This window comes from Diabrotica virgifera, chromosome 4 (genome assembly GCF_917563875.1).
Source record: "Diabrotica virgifera virgifera chromosome 4, PGI_DIABVI_V3a".
NCBI lineage: Eukaryota > Metazoa > Arthropoda > Insecta > Coleoptera > Chrysomelidae > Diabrotica > Diabrotica virgifera.
In genome coordinates this window covers 258,934,085-258,956,139 of record NC_065446.1, presented here as the reverse complement: position 1 = coordinate 258,956,139, position 22,055 = coordinate 258,934,085, and the positions used below count along the sequence as shown (strand labels likewise).

At 31.5% G+C, this 22,055-nt stretch overlaps 1 protein-coding gene across 8 annotated transcripts in view; it reads left to right on the top strand.

Annotated features, from left to right (window-relative positions):
- LOC126884134 (titin) overlaps positions 1 to 22,055 on the top strand; it is a 74,993-nt gene that overhangs the window by 32,801 nt on the left and 20,137 nt on the right. For all 8 annotated transcript variants that reach the window (XM_050649991.1, XM_050649989.1, XM_050649988.1 and 5 more), the window contains 5 exons: positions 2,053 to 2,392; positions 5,682 to 5,872; positions 9,308 to 9,484; positions 14,613 to 14,848; positions 19,371 to 19,576. In XM_050649991.1, the coding sequence (XP_050505948.1) occupies positions 2,053 to 2,392; positions 5,682 to 5,872; positions 9,308 to 9,484; positions 14,613 to 14,848; positions 19,371 to 19,576 (1,150 nt within the window). The remainder of the gene's footprint in view (positions 1 to 2,052; positions 2,393 to 5,681; positions 5,873 to 9,307; positions 9,485 to 14,612; positions 14,849 to 19,370; positions 19,577 to 22,055) is intronic.

Here is a 22,055-nt window from a genome sequence, read left to right as displayed (position 1 = left end):
TAATAAAACCTGTCGGGTTTTAAGAGGTAGTTATTGTGCATTTTTTGACATACAATTAAGGATTTAATATCATTGGCGCGCATAGAGGTAATGGTCTGAACTTTTTAAAGAAAAAAAGATAGTACGCCACTGACATATTTCAAATTAACAATTATCTTTGAATTCTTCGTTCAATTTCTGATAAAAAATCTATCTTCTCATTTTTTCATACGACGCGCCGTTTTTCTGCAAAAAATAAAATATCTTAACGCTTCCAAAGTATTCGAATTAAGTTTTTATAATGGATGTACCAGTTATGTAGATTTAATATATATATTATGTAGAAACTATGTACATACTTAGAAATTCGAATATACTTTGTAAGGGTTAAGATGTTTTATTTTTTGAATAAAAATGGCGCGTCGTATGAAAAAATAGGAAGATACATTTTTTGTCACAAATTGAACAAGGAATTTAAAAACGATTGTTAATTTGAAATATGTCAGTGGTGTACTACTTTTTTCTTTAAAAAGTTCAGACCATTACCTGTATGCGCGCCAATGATAAATATAAAATTCTTAATTGTATGTCAAAAAATGCACAATAACTACCTCTTAACACCCGCAAAATTGTATTACAATGTTGCCAGTAGTTTCGGCAAAATCGTAAAAAATGTGTAAAATTTTTTGTTTTCTTCAACGGCCTGTATCTTGAAAATTATTTAACCCCAATTATTTTTCAGTTTTTTACCTCTCTTAGTGACGGTGTTCCTTTTTTTGAAACAACCTGTATAAAATTGTATCAAAAAGTGAAAAAATGCGATTTTTTATTTTTAAAAGTGAGTTTTACCAATTTTAAAAATCTGAAAAAATTCAGGGTAAATATGCAAAAATACACGTTATATATTTTTTTCGTGAGAACGAATGTCTTTTTATTTAGTCTAGTTATTTTTTTATACTCATTTAAAATTTTAAAATCGTTCTAAAATTTAAATTTCCCGCCAAAAATAAAAAAAAAATTCTAGGGGGCTAAAAATTTCAAAAAGTGAGTTTCACTATATGTGCTAAACGGTGACCTATATGGAATTCAAATCGAGTTGGGGGCAGTTTTCATCATCTTAACCGGCTAGGCCCTTTATTGGCGAGCACTATTTTTCTTTTAATTTCTTCACTGACATTGTTATCTTTAGTTAGCAGCAAGCCTAAGTGTATGAAAATGTCGACACCTTCCAGTTCGAGGTCGTCAATTATTATTCTTGTAGGTGTCGGGTTGTTTGACGTAGTGCAACACATATATTTGGTCTTTTGAACATTTATATTTCTGTGGTGCTAAGGCAAAACCCTTCGCTTGGTGAGAACATTAGTGACGTAACTTCAAAAACTTTTTGTAGTAAAGTGACTTCAAAAACGTAGTTTGTAGTAAAGTGACTTGCGTCACTAATGCATGCAGAAGTGGAACTAAAAGTCAAAGAGTATTACTGACGTATCGAGACTTCCGTCATTAAAGCATAATATCAAGTTCAATATTAGGAGTATGTTTAATAGATTAAGTCACAATTGGTATTTTTTGAGTTACGTCACTAATGTTCTCAGCGAGCAATATGTCAAAAAACTTGATTTTGCAGCAGATGAGTTTGAAAGTTCGCGGTGTTGTTGTAATAGTGGACATATCGGAAACTAATTTTATCATCTACTGATTACATGTATGCGTTTAGCCATGTTGGGTTTTGCCAGCATATTCTTCATCGCTATATTGGCATTAAAAACGAAAAATCGATAATTTTTGACATATCGGGTTTTGCCTTAGTACCACAGATTTAGTCCCGTTCTCTGTGCAGATGCTCTTAACGACCGAAATGCTTCAGTCAGAGATTCTGTGGACCCTCCTATTGATGTCTATGTCATCTGCGTATCCGACAATTTGTACTGATTTTTTTTAAGATAGTACCATTCGTATTAATCTGGGACTCTCGAATTATTTTTTCTAATGCCAGGTTAAATAAGAGACATGATGGTGACTATCAGATAGTCCATCACCCCTGTCTCAGTCCATTTTTGCATATTTATTTTTTAGGCACTGAAAAGTCACCTGACGAAAGCTAAAAAATCATTATCAGAACTGAAAGCATCGCCAGCTGCACCTAAAAAGGCGGAAGTTCTCAAAAAACAAGTACTGACACCAACCAAGATGGACATTGACAAGAAACAGATGGTCGTCAAGAAACTTCCAGAATTGGCTCCAAAACCGGGCCCCAAAGCGTTCTTGAAATTCAATCAAGTCGAGAGTAGAGAAGAGGAATCTGATGATGGGTTAGAAGAACTGCCGTTCCCAGAAGAAATCAAATTACCGGAACCGGAAGAAGAAGAAGCAGACAAAGACTTTATTTTGGATCCTACAACTGGAAAAATAGCTGGTATGTAAACTTTTTCTATGTGTATAAATAAAATAAATATAGACGTTAGTTGCGTTTAGGTTAAATTCAGGTCTCTTACCATCCTGTGACACGTGTTTCTACGAGGATGGATTGATATAAAACTAGTAGACCAGTACTAATATGTAAAAAAACGTGTATTTTTGGATGTGAAAGGTGGCATTCGGATTTTTGCAGATAAAGTTAGGTGACACCTTCAGTAATAATAATTGACTTATGCTCCTTCTCAAATATGTCCGGAACATTAATAGAAAAATTAAAATATTTAAAAATTTCGAAGAACATCGATTTTTTTCTGCTTTCTTTGCTTATAACTTTAAAGCAGTTAGTTTTGGAACAAAGTCTTACAGAAATAAAATAAATATAATTGAATTTTGTATGATATACGACTGGTCAAAAATGTCTTAAGGTATTACCTTTTCTGCAACATAGCAATAAATACAAAATAATGGGGCAAAATACGCCTGTTTTTATTCAATGTTTCTTAACCACTTTGGTGGCACTTAGAACCTTAGTAATTCACTTAGAAAATTCTTATAACTTACTTAAATGGTCTACCAAATTTCATTAAAATCGACCTAATAGATTTTGCATAATAAATTTGCAATGTAAATGTTTTTAAAAAAGTTAAAATTTTTTAAAAATTTTCTGAACAAAAAGTAGAAAATTTAGAAGTTGGCTAATTTTTTATTTATAAAGAGGTGCTCTACCTATCTAATACACTTTACAGAATTAAAATCGGATTATTTAAGGGGCCTCAGCAATGTTTTAAAATTATAAACAGTTTTTGGGCTTATAAACAAATAGCTTTGTTTAATAATAAAAAAATTAATTTTTAGCAATGCAAATAATTAAAACCGGTACTTAAACTTTCAAATGCTGTCAGCAGAATTGCTATTTTATTTTATAATCAAAAGGTATTCTCGTTCAAAAATTGCAATTTTTCGATTTTTGAATGTTCCACTGCGTTTATCTCGAAAACTATGCATCCTACGAAAAAACTTGTAAGAACATTTTTTGCTTAGAATTACCCAAGAAATACAAAAAAAATGTTCTATTTTGCGAAAAATCGATGTTGTGTAATACCTCAAGTTCTTTGTTTATAACAATCTTATCGACATTCGGATCAACTGTTACCCAATAAATTCGTGTTCTACGGGTTAAAATACATAAAAAACTTGGGTAAGTCCATCTAAATAAAGGAGCCCGTAGCACCCCTCCTGGACACGGCACTAATTTGTTTATAAGCCAAAAAATTGTTTATAACTTTAAAATAGTGCTGAGGCTGCTTAAATAATCCGATTTCAATTCTGTAAAGTGCATTAGATAGGTGGAGTGCTTCTTTATATGTAAAAATATTGACAAATCTTTGTATGTTCTAGTTTTTGTTGTGCAAGATTTTTAAAAATTTTAATTTTTTAAAAAAGTTTAGATTGCAAAATTATGCAAAATCTAGTAAGTCAATTTTAATGAAATTTGGTGGACGGTTTTAGCACATTACAAAAATTTTCTAAGCGAATTAGGAAGGTTCCAAGTGTAACCTAAGTGATGGAAAACATTGAATAAGGACAGGCTTGTTTTGCCCCTTATTTTATATTTATTGCTATTTTGCAGCAAGGGTGTTAAATTAAGACATTTTTAACCAATCGTATCTGATAGAAAATTTAATAACCTTTCTTTTATTCCTGTACGACTTTGTTCCAAAATGAATCGTTTTAAAGTTACAAGCAAAGAAAGTAGAAAATAAACGAAATTTTTTGAAATTTTTAAATATTTTATTTTTTTTTTTTATTAATATTCCGGGCATATTTGAGAAGGAGCATAAGTCAATTATTATTAACGAGGTTATCACCTAAATTTATCCGCAAAAGTCCGAATGCCACCTCTCACATCCACCTAAAAACAGATCCTTCCTTGTCTATAACTTTAAATAGAAAAAACAAGTTTTTTGGGATTAAATCGATTTATTTCTCAATATAGTGCTTCTTTTAGCTCGATACACTTAGTAAGACGATGTAATTTTTTATCCCATCCGTACTCGCCATAGATTGGTTTTCCTTTTTCTAAGTAGTCGATGTGGATGATGCCCTTCGGATCCCAGAAAACAGTCGCCACCACTTTGCTGGCCGAATGTGCACTTTTTGCCTTCTTCGGTGGTCCTTCGCAGCGTTTGCGCCACTGTTTGGACTGTTGTTTGGTTTCCGGTGTGTATTAATGCACCCAGGTTTCATCAACGGTGATAAATCGGCGAAAAAATCCTTCGGATCGCGCCATATCATCGCCAAAAGCGTCTCTGAAGTGGTCACACGTTTTCACATTTAGTCGATTGTCAGCAAAGGCGGCACCCATCGCGCAGATAGCTTTTCCATGTCCAAATGATGGTGAATGATGTGTACGCGTTCGTAGGAAATGTTTAGGGCCTCTACTAACTCGCGGAGCTTGATTCGACGATCTGCCATAATCATGTCATGGACTTTGTTGATCATTTCCGGCGTGGTGACTTCATTTGGCCTCCTGGGACAGTCATCATCAAAAATACTCGTACGACCACGAACAAATTCAGATTTCCAACATTTTACTGTTGCTAACGAAGATAAAACTTCACCATATACTTCGTCCAAATCGGCTTTGATTTGCACATTCGTTTTCTCATTTTTGTGGAAGAACTTGAATCACCTAACAATACTCGATTTTTTCCATTTTTCCGAAATCACAAAAGTTGTTTGCTTCTGACGGCTGTAAAAACCAAACTAATAGTTTTTTGGCTTAAAATTTTGACAGACGTCAAGTCATGAATGGCAAATGTCAAAACCGAGAGCAATTCGGTATAAAGTAACGCCATCTATCAAAGGCTAGTTTTATATCAATCTATTCTCGTAAGTATTTATAAAATGTTGTTCTGAAGCTATTTTCTTGTGACATTTTATAGTTTTGCAATATCATTTTAAAGCCTTTACTTTAAAAAATGTATAATATATGTCTGAATTGCATGATTTGAAAAATGAATGAAATGAATGATTGAAATGAATTGAAAATGATAAATGAGTCAGATTAAATAAATTATTAGAAGAATTTTTTACTAAGCAACAACATTTTTGTTTAATTCATTAATATTTTTTGTATTTTGACAACGGCATCCGATTTGGACGTCGAAACGTTAATAAAATAATTTTTTTTTTGTAAAATTGTGGCTTATTTCCCATCAAAACTAGTTAATTATTCATAAAATAACATGGAAAACCATTTAATTGAATATTTATTATTGTTATAGGTGTAGAATACCCAGAGCATGAACCCGAGCCAATCGAAGAAGCCAAATCAGACATGTCGCTAGATAATATAGTGAAGCTGGCAGCAGCTGATATAACAGAAGAGGACTTGAAGAACGAGCCTCAGGAAGAACCCATGGACATTGAAGTGCACCATCTGGTTCAAGCACCAGAACCTGTGAAAATTATTAAGGTAGGAACAAAAATAATAATTTCATTATTAGTCCAAATATTATTTGTTAATGGCTCAAAAAAAAACTTTGATAACAATGATTTGACATTACATTACAATAATAAAGTATTCTGTGGAATAGGCCTGTATCCCGCGTACCAAAAAAAGTTTATTAATAGCAAGCTGAAAATTTGTTAATAGCTTAATGGTGTCTAGTCGGACAAACTTTGATGTATGGGAACACTGGAACAGGGGAAGTTTTATTTGTGGAACTTGTCATCCTGACAAGTTTATGATTGTGAAAACTAGCAGGTTGTTTTTAAGTTTATTCAATAGAAAACTTTATATGATATATGAAAAAATGTTTGTCCGACAAATATGTTGGGTATTTTAGTAAGTCCCACATGTAGAACATGTTAAATGACAGGAATTATATTGGTGGCAAATAGCAGTCTGATTTTTGCGTGAGAGTTTAATGAAAGGGTAACAAATCAATTGGAAATTCTGCTCGACAAAATACACGGGACGTTTTCATAGTCCGATGTTAGAAACTTGTAACATGTTCCACAATTGAAGCGCTTATTGTATAAAGGGTATAAGTCCACAATACTTAGTTTTGAGAAAAACGAAAAAAAACTATTTAGTTTAGAAACTTAATGATCTATCAAATTTTGTTCTACAGATGAAATGTAGAAGGAGACTAGTAGAGTGACACGTGATACAGCAAACTTGGCTTTGAAAACGATTAAGGTCAAAAGGTTGTTTTTAAAGGCTGGAACTTCATTCCTTTATACAATCAATGAATAAAAGACGAAGTAGTGCTGCATCTCTACAGTTAAATTATTAATTTATTTATAAAAAAAGGTTTATTATTACAAACAAGACCTAAAATACATTGTAAGACTAACTAACGTAAACTAACCGAAGTAATAAAATAAACGACAAAGTAACACAAACGATGGTGGCACCACAAGAATTATTGTATAAAGGTAATCAGACCCGGACTAGTTCCTTTTATACCAGGGGTGGGCAAAGTGCGGCCCGCGGGCCATTTTTTGCGGCCCGCGGAAAAAAAATTGAATCGAATTGAATGCAAAACATTAATAAATTAAACTAATTAAATAAATGCTAACTTATTATTGTTTTGTATTTTGATAACGATTTCCGAAGTGAAATGGTAAATTGCATAAGATGCAATAAATGGTTTATTCCCAAATGAAATAGTAAATTGCATAAGGTGCCGCCAGGAAATAGCTTCTGAACAATATTAGTGAAAAAGAAATAGGTTTGTAGATAAAATAAAAACAAATAAATATTTATATAAATATATTTGAGGGAAATAGCGTGCTTAAATAAGTGCAAATGCTATTTAGGAAGTGACGGGTATGGTTTAAAAATTTTGAAATTTTCGATTTTTTTTTATTATTTTTGGTAAATGAAAGTACATAACTTCAATAACATAAAAGTACACATAACTGGGTACATAAAAACAATGACCAAGGTAGAGAAATTAAGACACGCATTTGCAAGAAAAGCATTTATAAATATGAAAAAAATGTTTGTTAATCGAGACCTTCCTCTGGAGCTGAGGATAAGAGTATAAGAGTCTTAAGATGCTACGTGTTTTTGACTTTGTTGTATGGAATGGAAAGCTGGACACTAAAAGTAGCCAATATAAAGAAGTTGGAAGCATTTGAGATGTGATTAAGAACATTAAAACAAGAAAGCTGGAATATTTGGGCCATACTACTAGAGGTGCTAAATATGTGATATTGAGGTTCATAATGCAGGGTAAAAGATCCATAGATAGAAAAAGAATTTCCGGGCCGAGAAAGTTAAAAGGGTGGTATAGTTGCAGCTCAGTAGATTTTTTCAGAGAAGCAGCCAAAAAGTACAGATATCTGTGATGATAGCCAACCTCCCATAGGAGAAGGAACTACAAGAAAAAGAAGACATAACTTCAAGAATACTCTATGAAAATATGAGTTTGACTGGAGTAAAATTACCAGAAATACCATCTTTAATATCCATATCATCGACAGCAGCTTGAGCGTAGTGAGAAACGTTCAACAGCTGTTCCCTTCTCTTTTGTAAATTACTCCGCCATTCAAAAACATATTTCGATGTGCATCACGATTTGACAAACAAAAATGAAATTGAAAATAAAAGTTGTCAAACCTTTAAACGCGTTGTTGTCAAAACTGCCTTTTTCAAAGGCGGTGGATAACTCAAAAACTACTTGACAGATCCACCGGAAGTTTATCATAGATTTTCTTAAGACATTTCGTGAGGTAACGTTGTCGGGATATTTTTTGTTTTATGCTTATTTTTTGTTTAACAATAATAAACATGTTGATTTTCACCCTTTCTTACAAAAAAAATTCGTTCTTTTGACTTCTGAGTGATGTCGAAAACTCAAAAATAGTTGAAACTAAAAAAAAATCGACAGCATAACCTCAAGAAACTCATAAGCTAATAAAATATTTTAAAATTGTTTGTTTCATTTGTTTTGAGGTATCTGTAAAAATTTTCCTCCGTTGACTTATTTTTCAATATTTGGTCAATTTATTTTTGAATATTCTTTTAATTGTACTGAATATGTTTATTTAAATTAAAAATAAAATAATTATACCATAGTTTAAAAAAAATCACAAAAATGTTGATTCCAACCCCCCCCCCACCCCAAATTAGTAAAAAGTTAAAAATTCGAACATGTTAAGGTAATAAATATTGCGGCCCTCGGTAATAGACCAAAAACATTTTGTGGCCCTTACTAAAAAAAGTTTGCCCACCCCTGCTTTATACGCTCAACAAAAATTTTATCGTGCAATATTTCGCGTACGGTGAGAGATACAAATTTCCTTTATAGACTCATCGATCCGTCAACGTCGGTTTAAAGTTTAACAAAATGTATATCTCACTTTAATTTCGTACGGAAGTGGACTTATGCCTGGTTGCACCAACAGATCTTAAGCTCCAGCTTAGCTAAGCTCTACTTATAGATAGGGCCTCCTTGAGTATCACTTACGTTGCACCATAATTTTAGATTCTTACATTATTATCAATTATATCTATTATTATATTATGGTATTCTTTTGTAGTATATTATAATTATATTATATTAATTCTTATGATATTCTCGACTTAAGCTTAAGATCTGTTGGTGCAACCGGGCATTATTCTTTTTATACAATAAGCGATTCAATTAAAGCTTTCCCTGTTCCAGTGTTCCCGTACATCAAAGTTTGTCCGACTAGTCACTGTTGAGCTATTAACAAATTTTTAGCTTGCTATTAATAAACTTTTTTTTGGTACGCGGAATCCAGGCCTAGAAGTAACATGCGAATTCTCATATGCTTCGTATTAATTCCATATTGGTACTCTATGGTATTTCCATAATTTTTTGTAAAATTACAAGTGCAGTGTTTTAATATAGCTTTTTTGATGTTTTAATAGACTGAACCTCAGATTGTACCTGAAAGAAGATTCCCCACCGCTGCTTCTACGAAACAAGTAGTTAAAATGCCTGTTACCTCTCGCAAGGTAATAGCAAACCCGACTTCCATACTAAACAAGGCCCTGACAGGTCCTCAGGTCATAAGAAGGGCGGTAACCGGATCTGCAGAAAAACAAGTAAGTTCTTTTTAACCTTCCGATGACCAACCTTTTTTTGTAACATGGATGACCAACGGGGGTAAAAAATGACCCCAGGTCATAAATGACCTGGAATGAATGTTTTCAGCATTTAAATCTTCATCTAACAATACATCCTCGTTTTCTGATACTATTTCATCTTCTATATCATCATAAAAATCGCTAGCAGTAACAATTTCCTGTAACTCGGCCTCGGTGAGATATTTGCGGGCCATATCTTATATGTACACAAAATACTAAGAAACTATAATAATATACGCCAGGAAATAATAATAATGACTAACTGTAGCAAACAGGAATGTCATGATTCGTACATAACAGGCACCACAGTCTAATAATAGTTTGATAACGCGCAGTGTAAAACTACTTGGAATTCCACATAATAGACGGTATTTTACTAAACATCAACTTCAGAATATATTTTTTATTCGTAAAATATAGGGAATTTTTTTATTTCAAAATATGAGGATACAGTAGACTCCCGTAAGTTCGGCCACCTCGGGACCGGACCCTAGGCCGAACTTAAAAGTGGCCGAACTAACCGATGCTTTAAAAAATGCCCATTTATTGTTTGTATGGATCTAGTAAAAACAAAACACTTGTACATTAAGTAGAAGACAACACAGAGGAATACTCTGACATATATTTAACATAATATATGAAAAGATAGACCGTTACAAAAATACTATAAAACAATACTTACAGAACTCTAGGCCTAATAAAATTAAAAAATATTATTGTACACCTGGTTCCAAAAAAAACTGATACGACTCTTGACGCGTATTTTGTAGAAAATTGAGCAGTGTATTTTGAAGGATTAATACTTAATATTTACATACTGTCAATGTCACTGCCAAATCTTAAAATTTGTCAGATAGCTTATTCTGTTCCACGGTTATTAGACTTTATTATTAATCTTTATTATTAATACTTTCTCCGCAACTGAGGGTATATTATCAACTGTATTGTTTTTAAACAATAGATGATAAAATAAAAATATTGACAGTTCAAAAATGTGAACATTATTGCATTGTGTGTGGCCTAAGTTTGGGCTGAAAACTGAAATGTATTACATTTTTACAAAATTTTGGAATATGTTTAATAGGGCTTTTCATCGATTGTCATTTGTTTCGAGCTTCTGTCATATGTTGTATAATCTGTGTATAATATTAATATACACGGATTATACGACATATGACCGAAGCTCGAAACAAATGACTGTGAATGAAAAGCCCTATTACGTAGACCAATTTTAACAGTTGTTTTCAATACAGATTTGAATCATCTACAAATAGTTTCTAATGTCTTTTGATGTCAAATAATTAGGGAAGCTGGAATTCAACAGTTTAGAATTTTACATTGAGTTAATGCAAAATTGTGACGCATGTCAAAATTCTCAATGTATTTTAATTGTATTCATTTTTTTTTTCGAATCCTGAGAAAGCTAATAAATATTTTTGAAAAATTTAAACTCAGAATGAAAGACTACATTATTACCGAGGGCTGAAAGTCCCTGAAAACTTCTATAATATTTATTTTAATAAGTTACAGGGCTGAAAATAAAAAAAAGTGTGATATTTAATTTCAAATATTTCATTCAATAGAAACTGCTTGTTTATTCTAAGGGGCTTTCCGCCCTCGGTAATAAAATGTAATCTTTCATCCTGCGTTTAAATTTTTCTAAAATACTTATTAGTTTTTTCATGAATCAGTTGTTTGTGGTTTGTTTATTTTATTATTTGTCTGTCATAATAAATATAATGTCAGATCAATCAAATACACTGCTCAACATGATGAAATCTTACTAAGAGTCGTATCAGTTTTTTTAGGAACCGGCTGTACATTGGTGGTTTGGCTTCTTAACACTTAAAAAAGTCGGTAATTTTTTTCTGAATTTTCTTTTCTAATGATTTTTGATGTGCAAAGTGTGTGACTAATGCTCAGAGAGCCGGCCGGACTAAGCGGAGACCGAACTAACCGAGGCCGAACTTACGGGAGTCTACTGTACCTAGAATGATATTAAAGTCAAATAAAAAAATAATGAGTTAAAAATTGAAAATACTTTTGAATTTATTAAACAAAAACATACGCTGGGGTCCAAATTTACCCCCATTGGTCATCCGAAGGTTAATAATATTTGAATAGCTCTGTATATATTTTGAGATAAATTGTAATTTCTGCTATAAATTGGGAAATTTTTCTGTGTATTTTTCCTTGTTTTTTGTCTTGTGGTACAAGAATAATGCTTCACACTTCTTAGCCTTCTATCGTGCATTTTTGGACGATAAAGAGCCTCTCCCAACTCCTTCCATCGATCTGTCTAAGCAACATACTCCTAATTTGTTACAGCTATTTTTGAAGTTATACTTCTTTACCGGCGATAGAGGGTGATTTTTTTATATGTTAAAACCTATCAGCCCGGCGCATGCGCATTATAACTTTGTTCTGATTGGATGCTCAAATGACATGTCAAAAATTATCCGATATGGCAGCTGTGGTTTGGAGGTAAAGGTAAAGGTAAACAAATGTATAATATATTAGTTTTATTGTTGTGAGGACAGAAACAAAAAAGTTTATAATATTGTAGTGACTTTTAAATAGTTTTTAAAAGCAACAGGTACGTAATAATTGTTAATGTATCATGGGTATAAACCTATCTATTTGATCTGCCAAAATACATAGTATGTAATACTTTTATTTATATAATTTGATTACCATCAAAATTTCTATCAATATTCACCTAATATATTGCTTTTTAACTCTATGTTTTGTTGTATTTTTTCAATTCTAAATCATTTCAATTCAAAATTAAAATAATTTGATCAATTTTCAAAATATCAAAATATCACAAGTTTAATCCGTTTAGTTAGTCGATCTTCGTAAATAATGACACATAGTGTCCGTGGCTAAGCGGAGAAGGCGAATGAATTCCAATACCAACCGCTCTTATCAGCGCTGGTTCGAGTCCCAATAGAAACTTTCTTTTTTGTTTTTTTTTTTAATACATTTTATGATTGTAAGTATATTTATTATATAATTGTATTTTCAGAAAATACGTATTTAGTTAAAAAAAATTTCGACAATTAATGTTCAGACATCATTTGTGGCTGTTTAATGTGTTTGTGTGTGTTTTATTCTTTTATTATTTTAATTTTTGGCACTGTTCTAATAAAAATGTTTGAGAAGTAGTAAGTATAAATTAGTTTAATATTTAAACAAAATATAAATAAAAAGTATATTAATTTCGTTTAAATCATATAATAGAAGTATAACTTCTTACGTGCGTACAAAGTACACACACATTCTTTTTTTTTTTATTTCATGCCCCATCTCATTTGTGGCGTTCCTCTTGTTCGTATATCTTTGTAAGGTCTCCAATGTTGCAATGTGGCGTTCCAAAGTTGGTCTTTTTGTCTCATAGTGTGGCATGTGAAGCTCCATTCAATTTTGTCAACTTTTGTTGGTGATCAGTTGTTCCTCTTTTTATTCGACACTTGTATACCTAACATTACCCTTTCCATTTGCTCTTTAGTTATGGTGCAGGTTTGCCTTCATATATCATGATAGGGAGGATTAACTGGTTGACCACTTAGTCCATGTGGTGAGACCGCTCCCGTCTGGAAAATTTTCTGATTCGGTTTCTTTGTGGATTCCTATTCAAAAATGTCCCCTTTAAACAAATCTGAAGGGTACCGGGCGGAATTTTTGGGCAGAAATTGTTTAAACAATTTTTTTAAACAAATACAAAAGATCACATTTTTTTGCTCCGGAACATATATTTTTAAGTTTTTGTAAATTTTCTCAAAAATTGATAGTTTACGAGTTACAGGCGATTTAAAATCTGAAAAATGCGAAAATACGCATTTTCGAGGCTTAAAAACTCATATTCAAATTAGTATTTTTGAGGTTGCCAGATACTTAAATTGAAGACTAAATATTCAGCTTCCAGATTCTGAAGAGTGATCGCATCTAACTTTAATTTATACCGTTGTTTTTTAATTGTTAAATATGCGTGTTTATCCGATTTTTTTGCCGGTGCGGCACGCTCCGTTTCAAAAATCTTCTATTTTTTCCGAAAAATATTTTTTCTAGATTCTTTGGGACATTCTAAATAAAATAAGTTTCTTGACATTTTTTTCAAAAGTTAATAGTTTTAAAGTTATAAGCGATTTAAAATGCGTTTTTTGTCATTTTTCGGATTTTAAATCGCTTATAACTTAAAAACTATTAACTTGAGAAAAATGTCAAGAAACTTATTTTATTTAGAATGTCCCAAATAATCTAGGAAAATATTTTTCGGAGGAAAATAGGAGATTTTTGAAATGGAGCGCGCGCCGCACCTGCAAAAAATCGGATAAACACGCATATTTAACAATTAAAAAACAACGGTATAAATTAAAGTTAGACGCGATCACTCTTCTGAATCTTGAAGCTGAATGTTCAGTCTTCAATTTAAGTATCTGGCAACCTCAAAAATACTAATTTAAATATGAGTTTTTAAGCCTCGAAAATGCGTATTTTCGCATTTTTCAGATTTTAAATCGCCTATAACTCCAAAACTATCAATTTCTGAGAAAAATGACAAGATACTTTTCTTATTTAGATTGACCCAAAAAATCTAAAAATATATGTTCCAGAGCAAAAAACATGATATTTTGTATTTGTTTAAAAAAATTGTTTAAACAATTTCTGCCCAAAAATTCCGCCCGGCACCCTTCAGATTTGTTTAAAGGGGACATTTTTGAATAGGAATCCACAAAGAAACCAAATCAGAAATTTTTTTCAGACGGGAGCGGTCTCACCGCATGGACTAACTTTGCTCCTCAAATATTGAGGCATTTTGCGGTTTTTAAGTATTCATATGAGTTTTCCAAATCCTGCCCATGCCAGTCTCTTCTTGCGATTTCCGCACTTTGGTTCTCTTTGTCAAGTTTTAGAATTTGGATATATTCTTGTACTTGTCCTATCTCATTGCCATTTACGGCTTCACACTTATTCTGTATTATTTACCCTACTTAGAGTCATAAGTTTTGAATTTTTCTAATGTGTCTGATTTTCTAATTAATTAAAAGTATATCAATTATTTATCACATTTTTTTTTCAACAGCAAAGAGTCCTGAACCATTCGATGGCACGGCCCATTGTAAATCCCGTAGTGAGACAAACAAAAACTTTCGTCAGGACAAAACCGGTGGCCCCCAAACCAAGGTTTAACATTGCCAGCGATATGTCAGAGAAGTTCATCCAACCGGACCATAATACATCGCCTAAAAACGTATATTCCTTCACTAGACAAGTCGTTCCTTCACCTACGATGCGAAAAATTGGAAACACCACCATCAGGTAAGACATTATTACCCTATTACACCCTCTATAACGAGAACTGAAATGGCGGACTATTGTTGTTTGTTTGAGTTTATATGACTGCGGACACTAAATCCATTCGCCAATTTTACTATTTTTTATTTTATTAGTCATTTTTTCGTATCTTATCCTAAAATTAATACTAATATTAATCTCTAATAAACAATTCTACTAATAAATAATTATTTTTGTATTTTTTTTTAATAATGTTTTATATATTTTTTTTATTTTTTTTTTTTTTCTAAATGATGTTCTCTGAGTTCCACAGCAAAAACTGCAACATTCTTCTTTAGCCCTCTACTTAATTCGAAAGCTATTTTACTATGGACTGTCTAAGTTCGTCATTCATTTTTATCTACATATTTTTTTTATATTTTTTTAATTATTATATTTTTTTATATTTTTTTAATTATTATATTTTTTTCTATTTTTTTTATATATCTTTTTTATATTTTTTCTTTCTTTTTTTTTTGTTTTTTTTTTTATTTCTTTTCTTTTCTTTTTTCTTCTAACATATAACAATTTACAAGAAATACTTACTCTATATTTTACAATTACAATTTAAGCTTAATATCTAAAATATGTTTATACAATAGTCGGTATACCAACTCATTATTTTCTAATGTTAATAAATAATTTAAATTAATGGGATGGTAGACATCAGTCAAAGCATACAGTGAATTTAAAAACATATGAACTTTATTAGAGATAAGAGAACAGGTCAAAATTTTGTGTTGTAGATTGCCCAACTGTCCACAAATACATTGTGGACTATCAGCTATATTAATTTTAAATAAATATGATGGAGTAAGACAGTGGTCAAATCTCATTCTGCATATGGTTCTTGTCATATCTTTTGTCGACTCCATTTTAGAAAACCAATTATATCTCTTTGAATAAATGGCGGTCTAATTACCTCGTTATAAGCGCATGTCGTTATATCAGACAACAATAATATTGAAATGTTTTGATGCCTCTTACGTAGTTTATTAGGTGTCGATGGTCGACCTGAACAATGAAACTTCATACCATCGTAAATTGTAATTTTCCTGCAATATGTATTCAATATCGGTCGATAGATAAACAGAAAGAAGTTTATTGCAGGCGGTGTTTATTACACGACTGGTCTCGATAATAACACAGATGTTGGGAATTTCTATATACAAGCAGTTTGTGTATTTATTTATAGCCATTACTTCACTAAAAACAGGTAAAAAAACATGTTCTTCGATTTCATTTTTTCTCGTTATAACCAATTATCCTCGTTATAGAGGTGTTTTCGTTCAATAGGAATTTCATGGGACATCTAGCGTACCTCGTTATAAGCGAAACCTCATAATATCCGTGTTCGTTATAGAGAGAGTCCACTGTATTATTTTTGTGACTCCTATAAAAAAAAAGAGCGTGGCACTTAGGGAGTGCTAATAGAAATAAATACTTCTTTGGATCCCATTCGATTCGATTTTACTGCATCACTCATAAGGCTAACTGACCCAATTGAAGCTGGCAATGGTATAAGATAGCAGGATTCTTTGAGTCCTTTATTGTTCAACCTGATCATGGATGAAATAATAAAAAAAGTAAGAACTAAAAAAGGATACCAAATGGGAGAAAAACAACTTAAAATAATGTAATAACTAATCTCTCAAAGTGAAGATGATTTACAACGTATGCTTAAATATTTAGATGGTAAATAAGCTTATTAACGTTTCGACGCCACATCGGGTGCCGTTGTCAAAATACAAATTACTACTAAATTAAACAAAAATGTTGTTGCTAAGTAAAAAAAATTTTTTTAATAATTTATTTAATCTGACTCATTTATATTGGCAATTCAGACGTATATTAATTTTAAAGTAGAAGACTTTAAAATGATATCGCCAATATTTATTAATTGCGTTCCTGGGACGACTTTACTAAAAGATAGTTCATTCGATTACATGAAATCAATCACAACTCAAGAATATCCGTCACAAAAAAATCATAGCATGTGATCTGTCTTTAAAAAGACAACCAAATGCAACGATGACAGTAAAATTCTCGCGTTAGAGATTCCATAGTAAATCACAAGGGAAAACCAGGAAAAAACCTCGTGATACTATCCCGACATCGTAAGTATTGGTCTTACATTTAATTTACTTTCAAAAACTAATACCAAATTCTGACTTTAATATGTTTAAATTATAAATAATAATAATAATATATAGATATACAATAAGTAATACTAAAATATAAAACCTGTACTAACTCAATATGTTTTTGACTTACTAATCGTGGTATTTTCTTTCTGTTGACTTCCTCTTTCGGTATGGGTAACCACATCCTACTTCATTCTACCGAAGAATTTGCGACACAATTGGTTTCATTTAGCATAATTAGAGCCGCTTCTTTGATTTTTTTCTTTTTACTATCTGATTCTTTCAGGATTATACTTGAATCTCTCCACTGAACTCTATGTTCATTATCCCATGCGTGTTGACATATTGAGATCTATCAAATTCTCTATTTTTAATATAAGACTGATGTTCACTTATTCTAATGTTTAATGGTCTTGATGTTTCGCCTAAATAAAATTGTTCGCATTCACAAGCTATTTTATAAATGCAGTTCTTTGTTCTTTCTTGTTCATTGTTGGTTTAGTTTTAGATAGAATAGATCTCAATGTGTTTGTTGTTTTGAATGTTGTTGAAATGTTGAATTTATTTCCTGTTTTTCTCGGATAGTCCTTTTATATATGGTATTGATATTTTCCTCGTATTATTTCTTGTGAATGTTGTAGGATCCCGTTTTGAGTTGTTCTGTTCCATTTGATCCAATCTTGACAATTCCTTATTTATAAACGAAAAAGGATAATTATTTTTTAATAAAACAGATGTTAACAATTGTTTTTCTTCTAAAAATGAATTTTCGTTAGAACAAGTAATTTTGGCTCTAGCATATAAGGATTTAATGATTCCCTTTTTAAAGTTGATTTGTAATTGACATATCTGTTGGTGTGTGTTGGTTTTCTATACACTTGAGTCTCATATCCAGTATCCTTCTTGGAGACTAAGACATGGAGGAAATGCAAAGTGTTATTGTATTCCTTTTCCATTGTAAATTTTATTGTCTCTTCTTGATCGTTTATAATATTCAGGAATGTATCCAACATAAATTGTATTTGAAGTAAATACAAATGAAATTGGAAAGTAAATTAAATGTAAGACTTACGATGTCGGGATAATATCACGAGGTTTTTTCCTGGTTTTCCCTCGTGATTTACTATGGAATCTCTAACGCGAGAATTTTACTGTCATCGTTGCATTTGGTTGTCTTTTTAAAGACAGATCACATGTTATGATTTTTTTGTGACGGATATTCTTGAGTTGAGATTGATTTCATGTAATCGAATGAACTATCTTGTTATAAAAGTCATCCCAGGAACGCAACTCATAAATATTGGCGATATCATTTTAAAGTCTTCTACTTTAAAATGTATAATATACGTCTGAATTACCAATATAAATGAGTCAGATTAAATGAATTATTAGTAGAATTTTTTTTACTTAGCAACAACATTTTTGTTTAATTTAGTAGTATTTTGTATTTTGACAACGGCACCCGATTTGGGCGTCGAAACGTTAATAAAATTATTTTTTCAATTTAATTGTGGCTTATTTCCCATCTAAATAGTTAATCATAAAAATGCCACAAGGAAATAGCTTCAGAACAACAACGTATGCTGCACCAATTTAATATAACACCAGATTTAACATGTTAATTTACCCAAAAAAGACAAAATGCATGGTTATAACAGCAAATCCAATAAGATGTTAATTGGAGCTGGATGGTCAGATAATACAACAAGTAATGGGGTCGTTTAAATATCTAGGCATCACACTATCTAGCTACGGAAAGCTTGAAACAGAAGTGGAAGATCAAGTGAATAGAACAAACAGAGCCTCAGGTTGCCTGAATGACACAATGTGGAGAAATAAAAATATCAGAAAAGAAATGAAATGCAGAATTTACAAAACGGTCATCGGACCAATAATGACATACTCGGCAAAAACACGACCCGACACAGACAGGACAAAAAGATTGCTCGAAACAACGGAAATGAAAACCCTTCGAAAAATCAATGGTAAGACACTTATAGCTAGAAGTACAGATATATGACGTAGATGCAAGGTGGAGAACATTAATAACTGGGTAAGAAATAGAATAATAGAATAGACTGACCACATAAGCCGAATGATAACAAATAGACTAGTAAGGACAGCAAAAAGCAATATGATCAGTGGGAAGACCACGAAAACGATGGAACGAAAACTTGCTGGAGGCACATTGAAAAAACAGACAATTATGTCTATACAAAAAGAAGAAGAAGAACACTCATAAGGTATATCAGACGAAACTCGTTTCAGTGTTGTGGGTTTAGCTTTTTGGTAGTGGGATGAATATTGAATCTTTACTATTTTGTCCATCCAGTCCGTTACTATTTTGAATGTTTTGCTTCTAGGAGTTCTCCCGCGGGTGTGTCTGCAGCCAACAATCAGCATAAAGTTCAAACAACAAAATACGTCAGAACCAGTTCGGGATTGGTGCAAAAGGTGGTACAGACGCAGGTGAGAAGGGAGCCCATGCAAGTTAGAGGCCAGCCGGAGAGAGTAGAACGAAAGATACAACAAAAACCCAAAACAGTTATCAATATGCCTTCTTTGATAAGTAAGTACAAAATTTTAACATTCGCACCTCAGCTCAAATAGTGTCATAAATAAAAAAAAATGAAAACAGTTTTATTTGAAATGAAATCAGTTTAATAAAACTACAAAATCTTATCTCAAAAAGTGTTACATTTATCGTTCAAGTATTTGTCGTTAGATGACACTAGAGTCATTATATGATTAACCAAAATCAACGGTGAACCGAACATAAACAGTGTCACATCTCAACTTGTGCAAAACATTTTTCCATCTAAGATGTGTATAAAGCGTCGTTTGTCGAGTTAAGACTATGTAATTATTTTATTCAAAACAATCTGCGTATGTGCTCAAGAAAAGTGACACATTTATCACTTATTTATCTTTCTTTTTGCAGTATTTTTTGTTTAACCTTCGACTGAATAACATTATGTCTCTCGCAACAACTGGTTCAAATTGTCTAGGTTTACCCCACTAATACTTTTTTTAATACCCCCTTAAAATTGTTAAAGTAACAAAAAAAATATAAATTTTATATATTTGCATAGAGACTAGGGTACTTAATTATATTATTACAAATATTTGTCACCTACAGCTAAATTTCATTTTTTTTTTAATTTTAGAAAAGCTCGGTTTGTTAGACCGACGTCAAAAATCTTAAATTTTTTCACGTTATCTGCGGAAGGTTTGTTACTTGTATTTAAAGTTACATCATTAAAAATTATAAGTTTGTTAACTAGATGATATTATATTCTTTACTGCAAGAGCCACTTTTGATAAATAATATTTCGTAAATTTTTTGTTATTTTATCTGTATAGTGTCACAAGTCAAAAAAAAATTCTTTTTTTTTTTTAATATTTTTAGCAGAATTAATACACTATTTTGTTGAGCTACAAAAATCTTTGTAACTAACTAAAATATGTAAGTAGTTATTATACTAATTTTAACAGTTTTTGAATTAAACCCGAAAAAGATCTAGCACAAATTTTAAACGTCGTTTTCTCCATACTTTTCTTTTTTGACTTATGAAACTGTTTGAGCGGAGGTGCGATATTAAAAAAATAGCTTTCTACAGCACGTGACGCACAAATGCGTTCAATCACATTAAATTAAAATTTCTGAAACACTTTTGCGCCATAGCCATTGACGAAATAAAATAACTACAATATTTTTAACTTTTTTCTCCATTATGTTTCATCCTTGTTATGCCTTATTCTTATACTAATAGTTTTTTCTACAGTTAGTAGCCAAAGGACATTACTTTAAGTCAGTATTTGTTGATGAATATTCAACCATTTATTTTCTTACAGTACGTACAGTACATCCACTAATAATTTTCCATCATAAACATGCCTCATTTAGGTATCAAAGAGACCCGCTTCCGAATCAAGGTTGTCAGATATATTTCCTAAAATTCCTAAGTTTATATTAAAAAAATATTCTCTATTCTCTATTCGTTATTATTCAATTGCTAGTCAACGACACTCTTAAAAAAATAATATGAAAATATTCTCAAAAAATATATCTATAAATTAATTAACTAGGTACTTATTATTTCAATGAACTCTTCACTAATGAATTAATGCAACTGTGAACTTTGTATATTTACGTATGCTCTCAAGAAATTTTCGAATATCGGCAACATTGTAGTCTGGAGACGATTTGGTCGTTCGATCTATATCGACGTTGCCATGTTGATGATTTTAGCGGTAGTACTCTTATAGAATTTTAGATAATGATCTACTTTTAAAAAATCAAACATAAACAACTTTTAAGAATCCAAGTTCTCAAAAACGGTTTCAAGAATTTTATTATTTTTTTCCAAATTTCACTGATTTTATACCTTACCTGGAAACATGAAAAATTTAAGATATATTGATATGGTATTAAAGTGGCTACATACTGTAATATCTACATAATAAGGCAGTTCAGATAATTTAATCTTTTTCATTATGAAAATATGATAAGAATTAGCTTTAATGAACTTTAAAGATTGAAAGTAGATACGAAATTTTAACTAATAAAAAACCAAATAGATCCAAAGATCATCACTAGATGTGATGGTCAGATGCAGTATATTTCGTTTCATTTCAAGAATAAAAGAAGAACACCACTATTATTATATTGTTTTAAAACTTATTTTTCACATTATGTGATGAAATAACACTTATTGTATGTCCGTGCATGTACTTTTGGAGAAAATCGATTTTGAATGTTCAAGCTCTTTTATAAAGGGTGTCCAGAAACTCTCCCGACAAACGAAGATAAGAGATTCTTCAGCTAATTTTAAGACAATTTAATCCAATTCACCTCTCCGAAAATGCTTTCTGAGGGAGCTAGAGCTCTTTGAAGATGGCGTCTGGGAATTAGTTTTTCTTAAATATCTCCAGAACACTGTTATTGAGGAAAACAAAAACTGGTACGCTTATTTACCTTCCAGAGATAAATCGATTCGATCAATTGCGAATTTCTAGTACCGGTCATAGGCGCCCGTTTTGGGTAG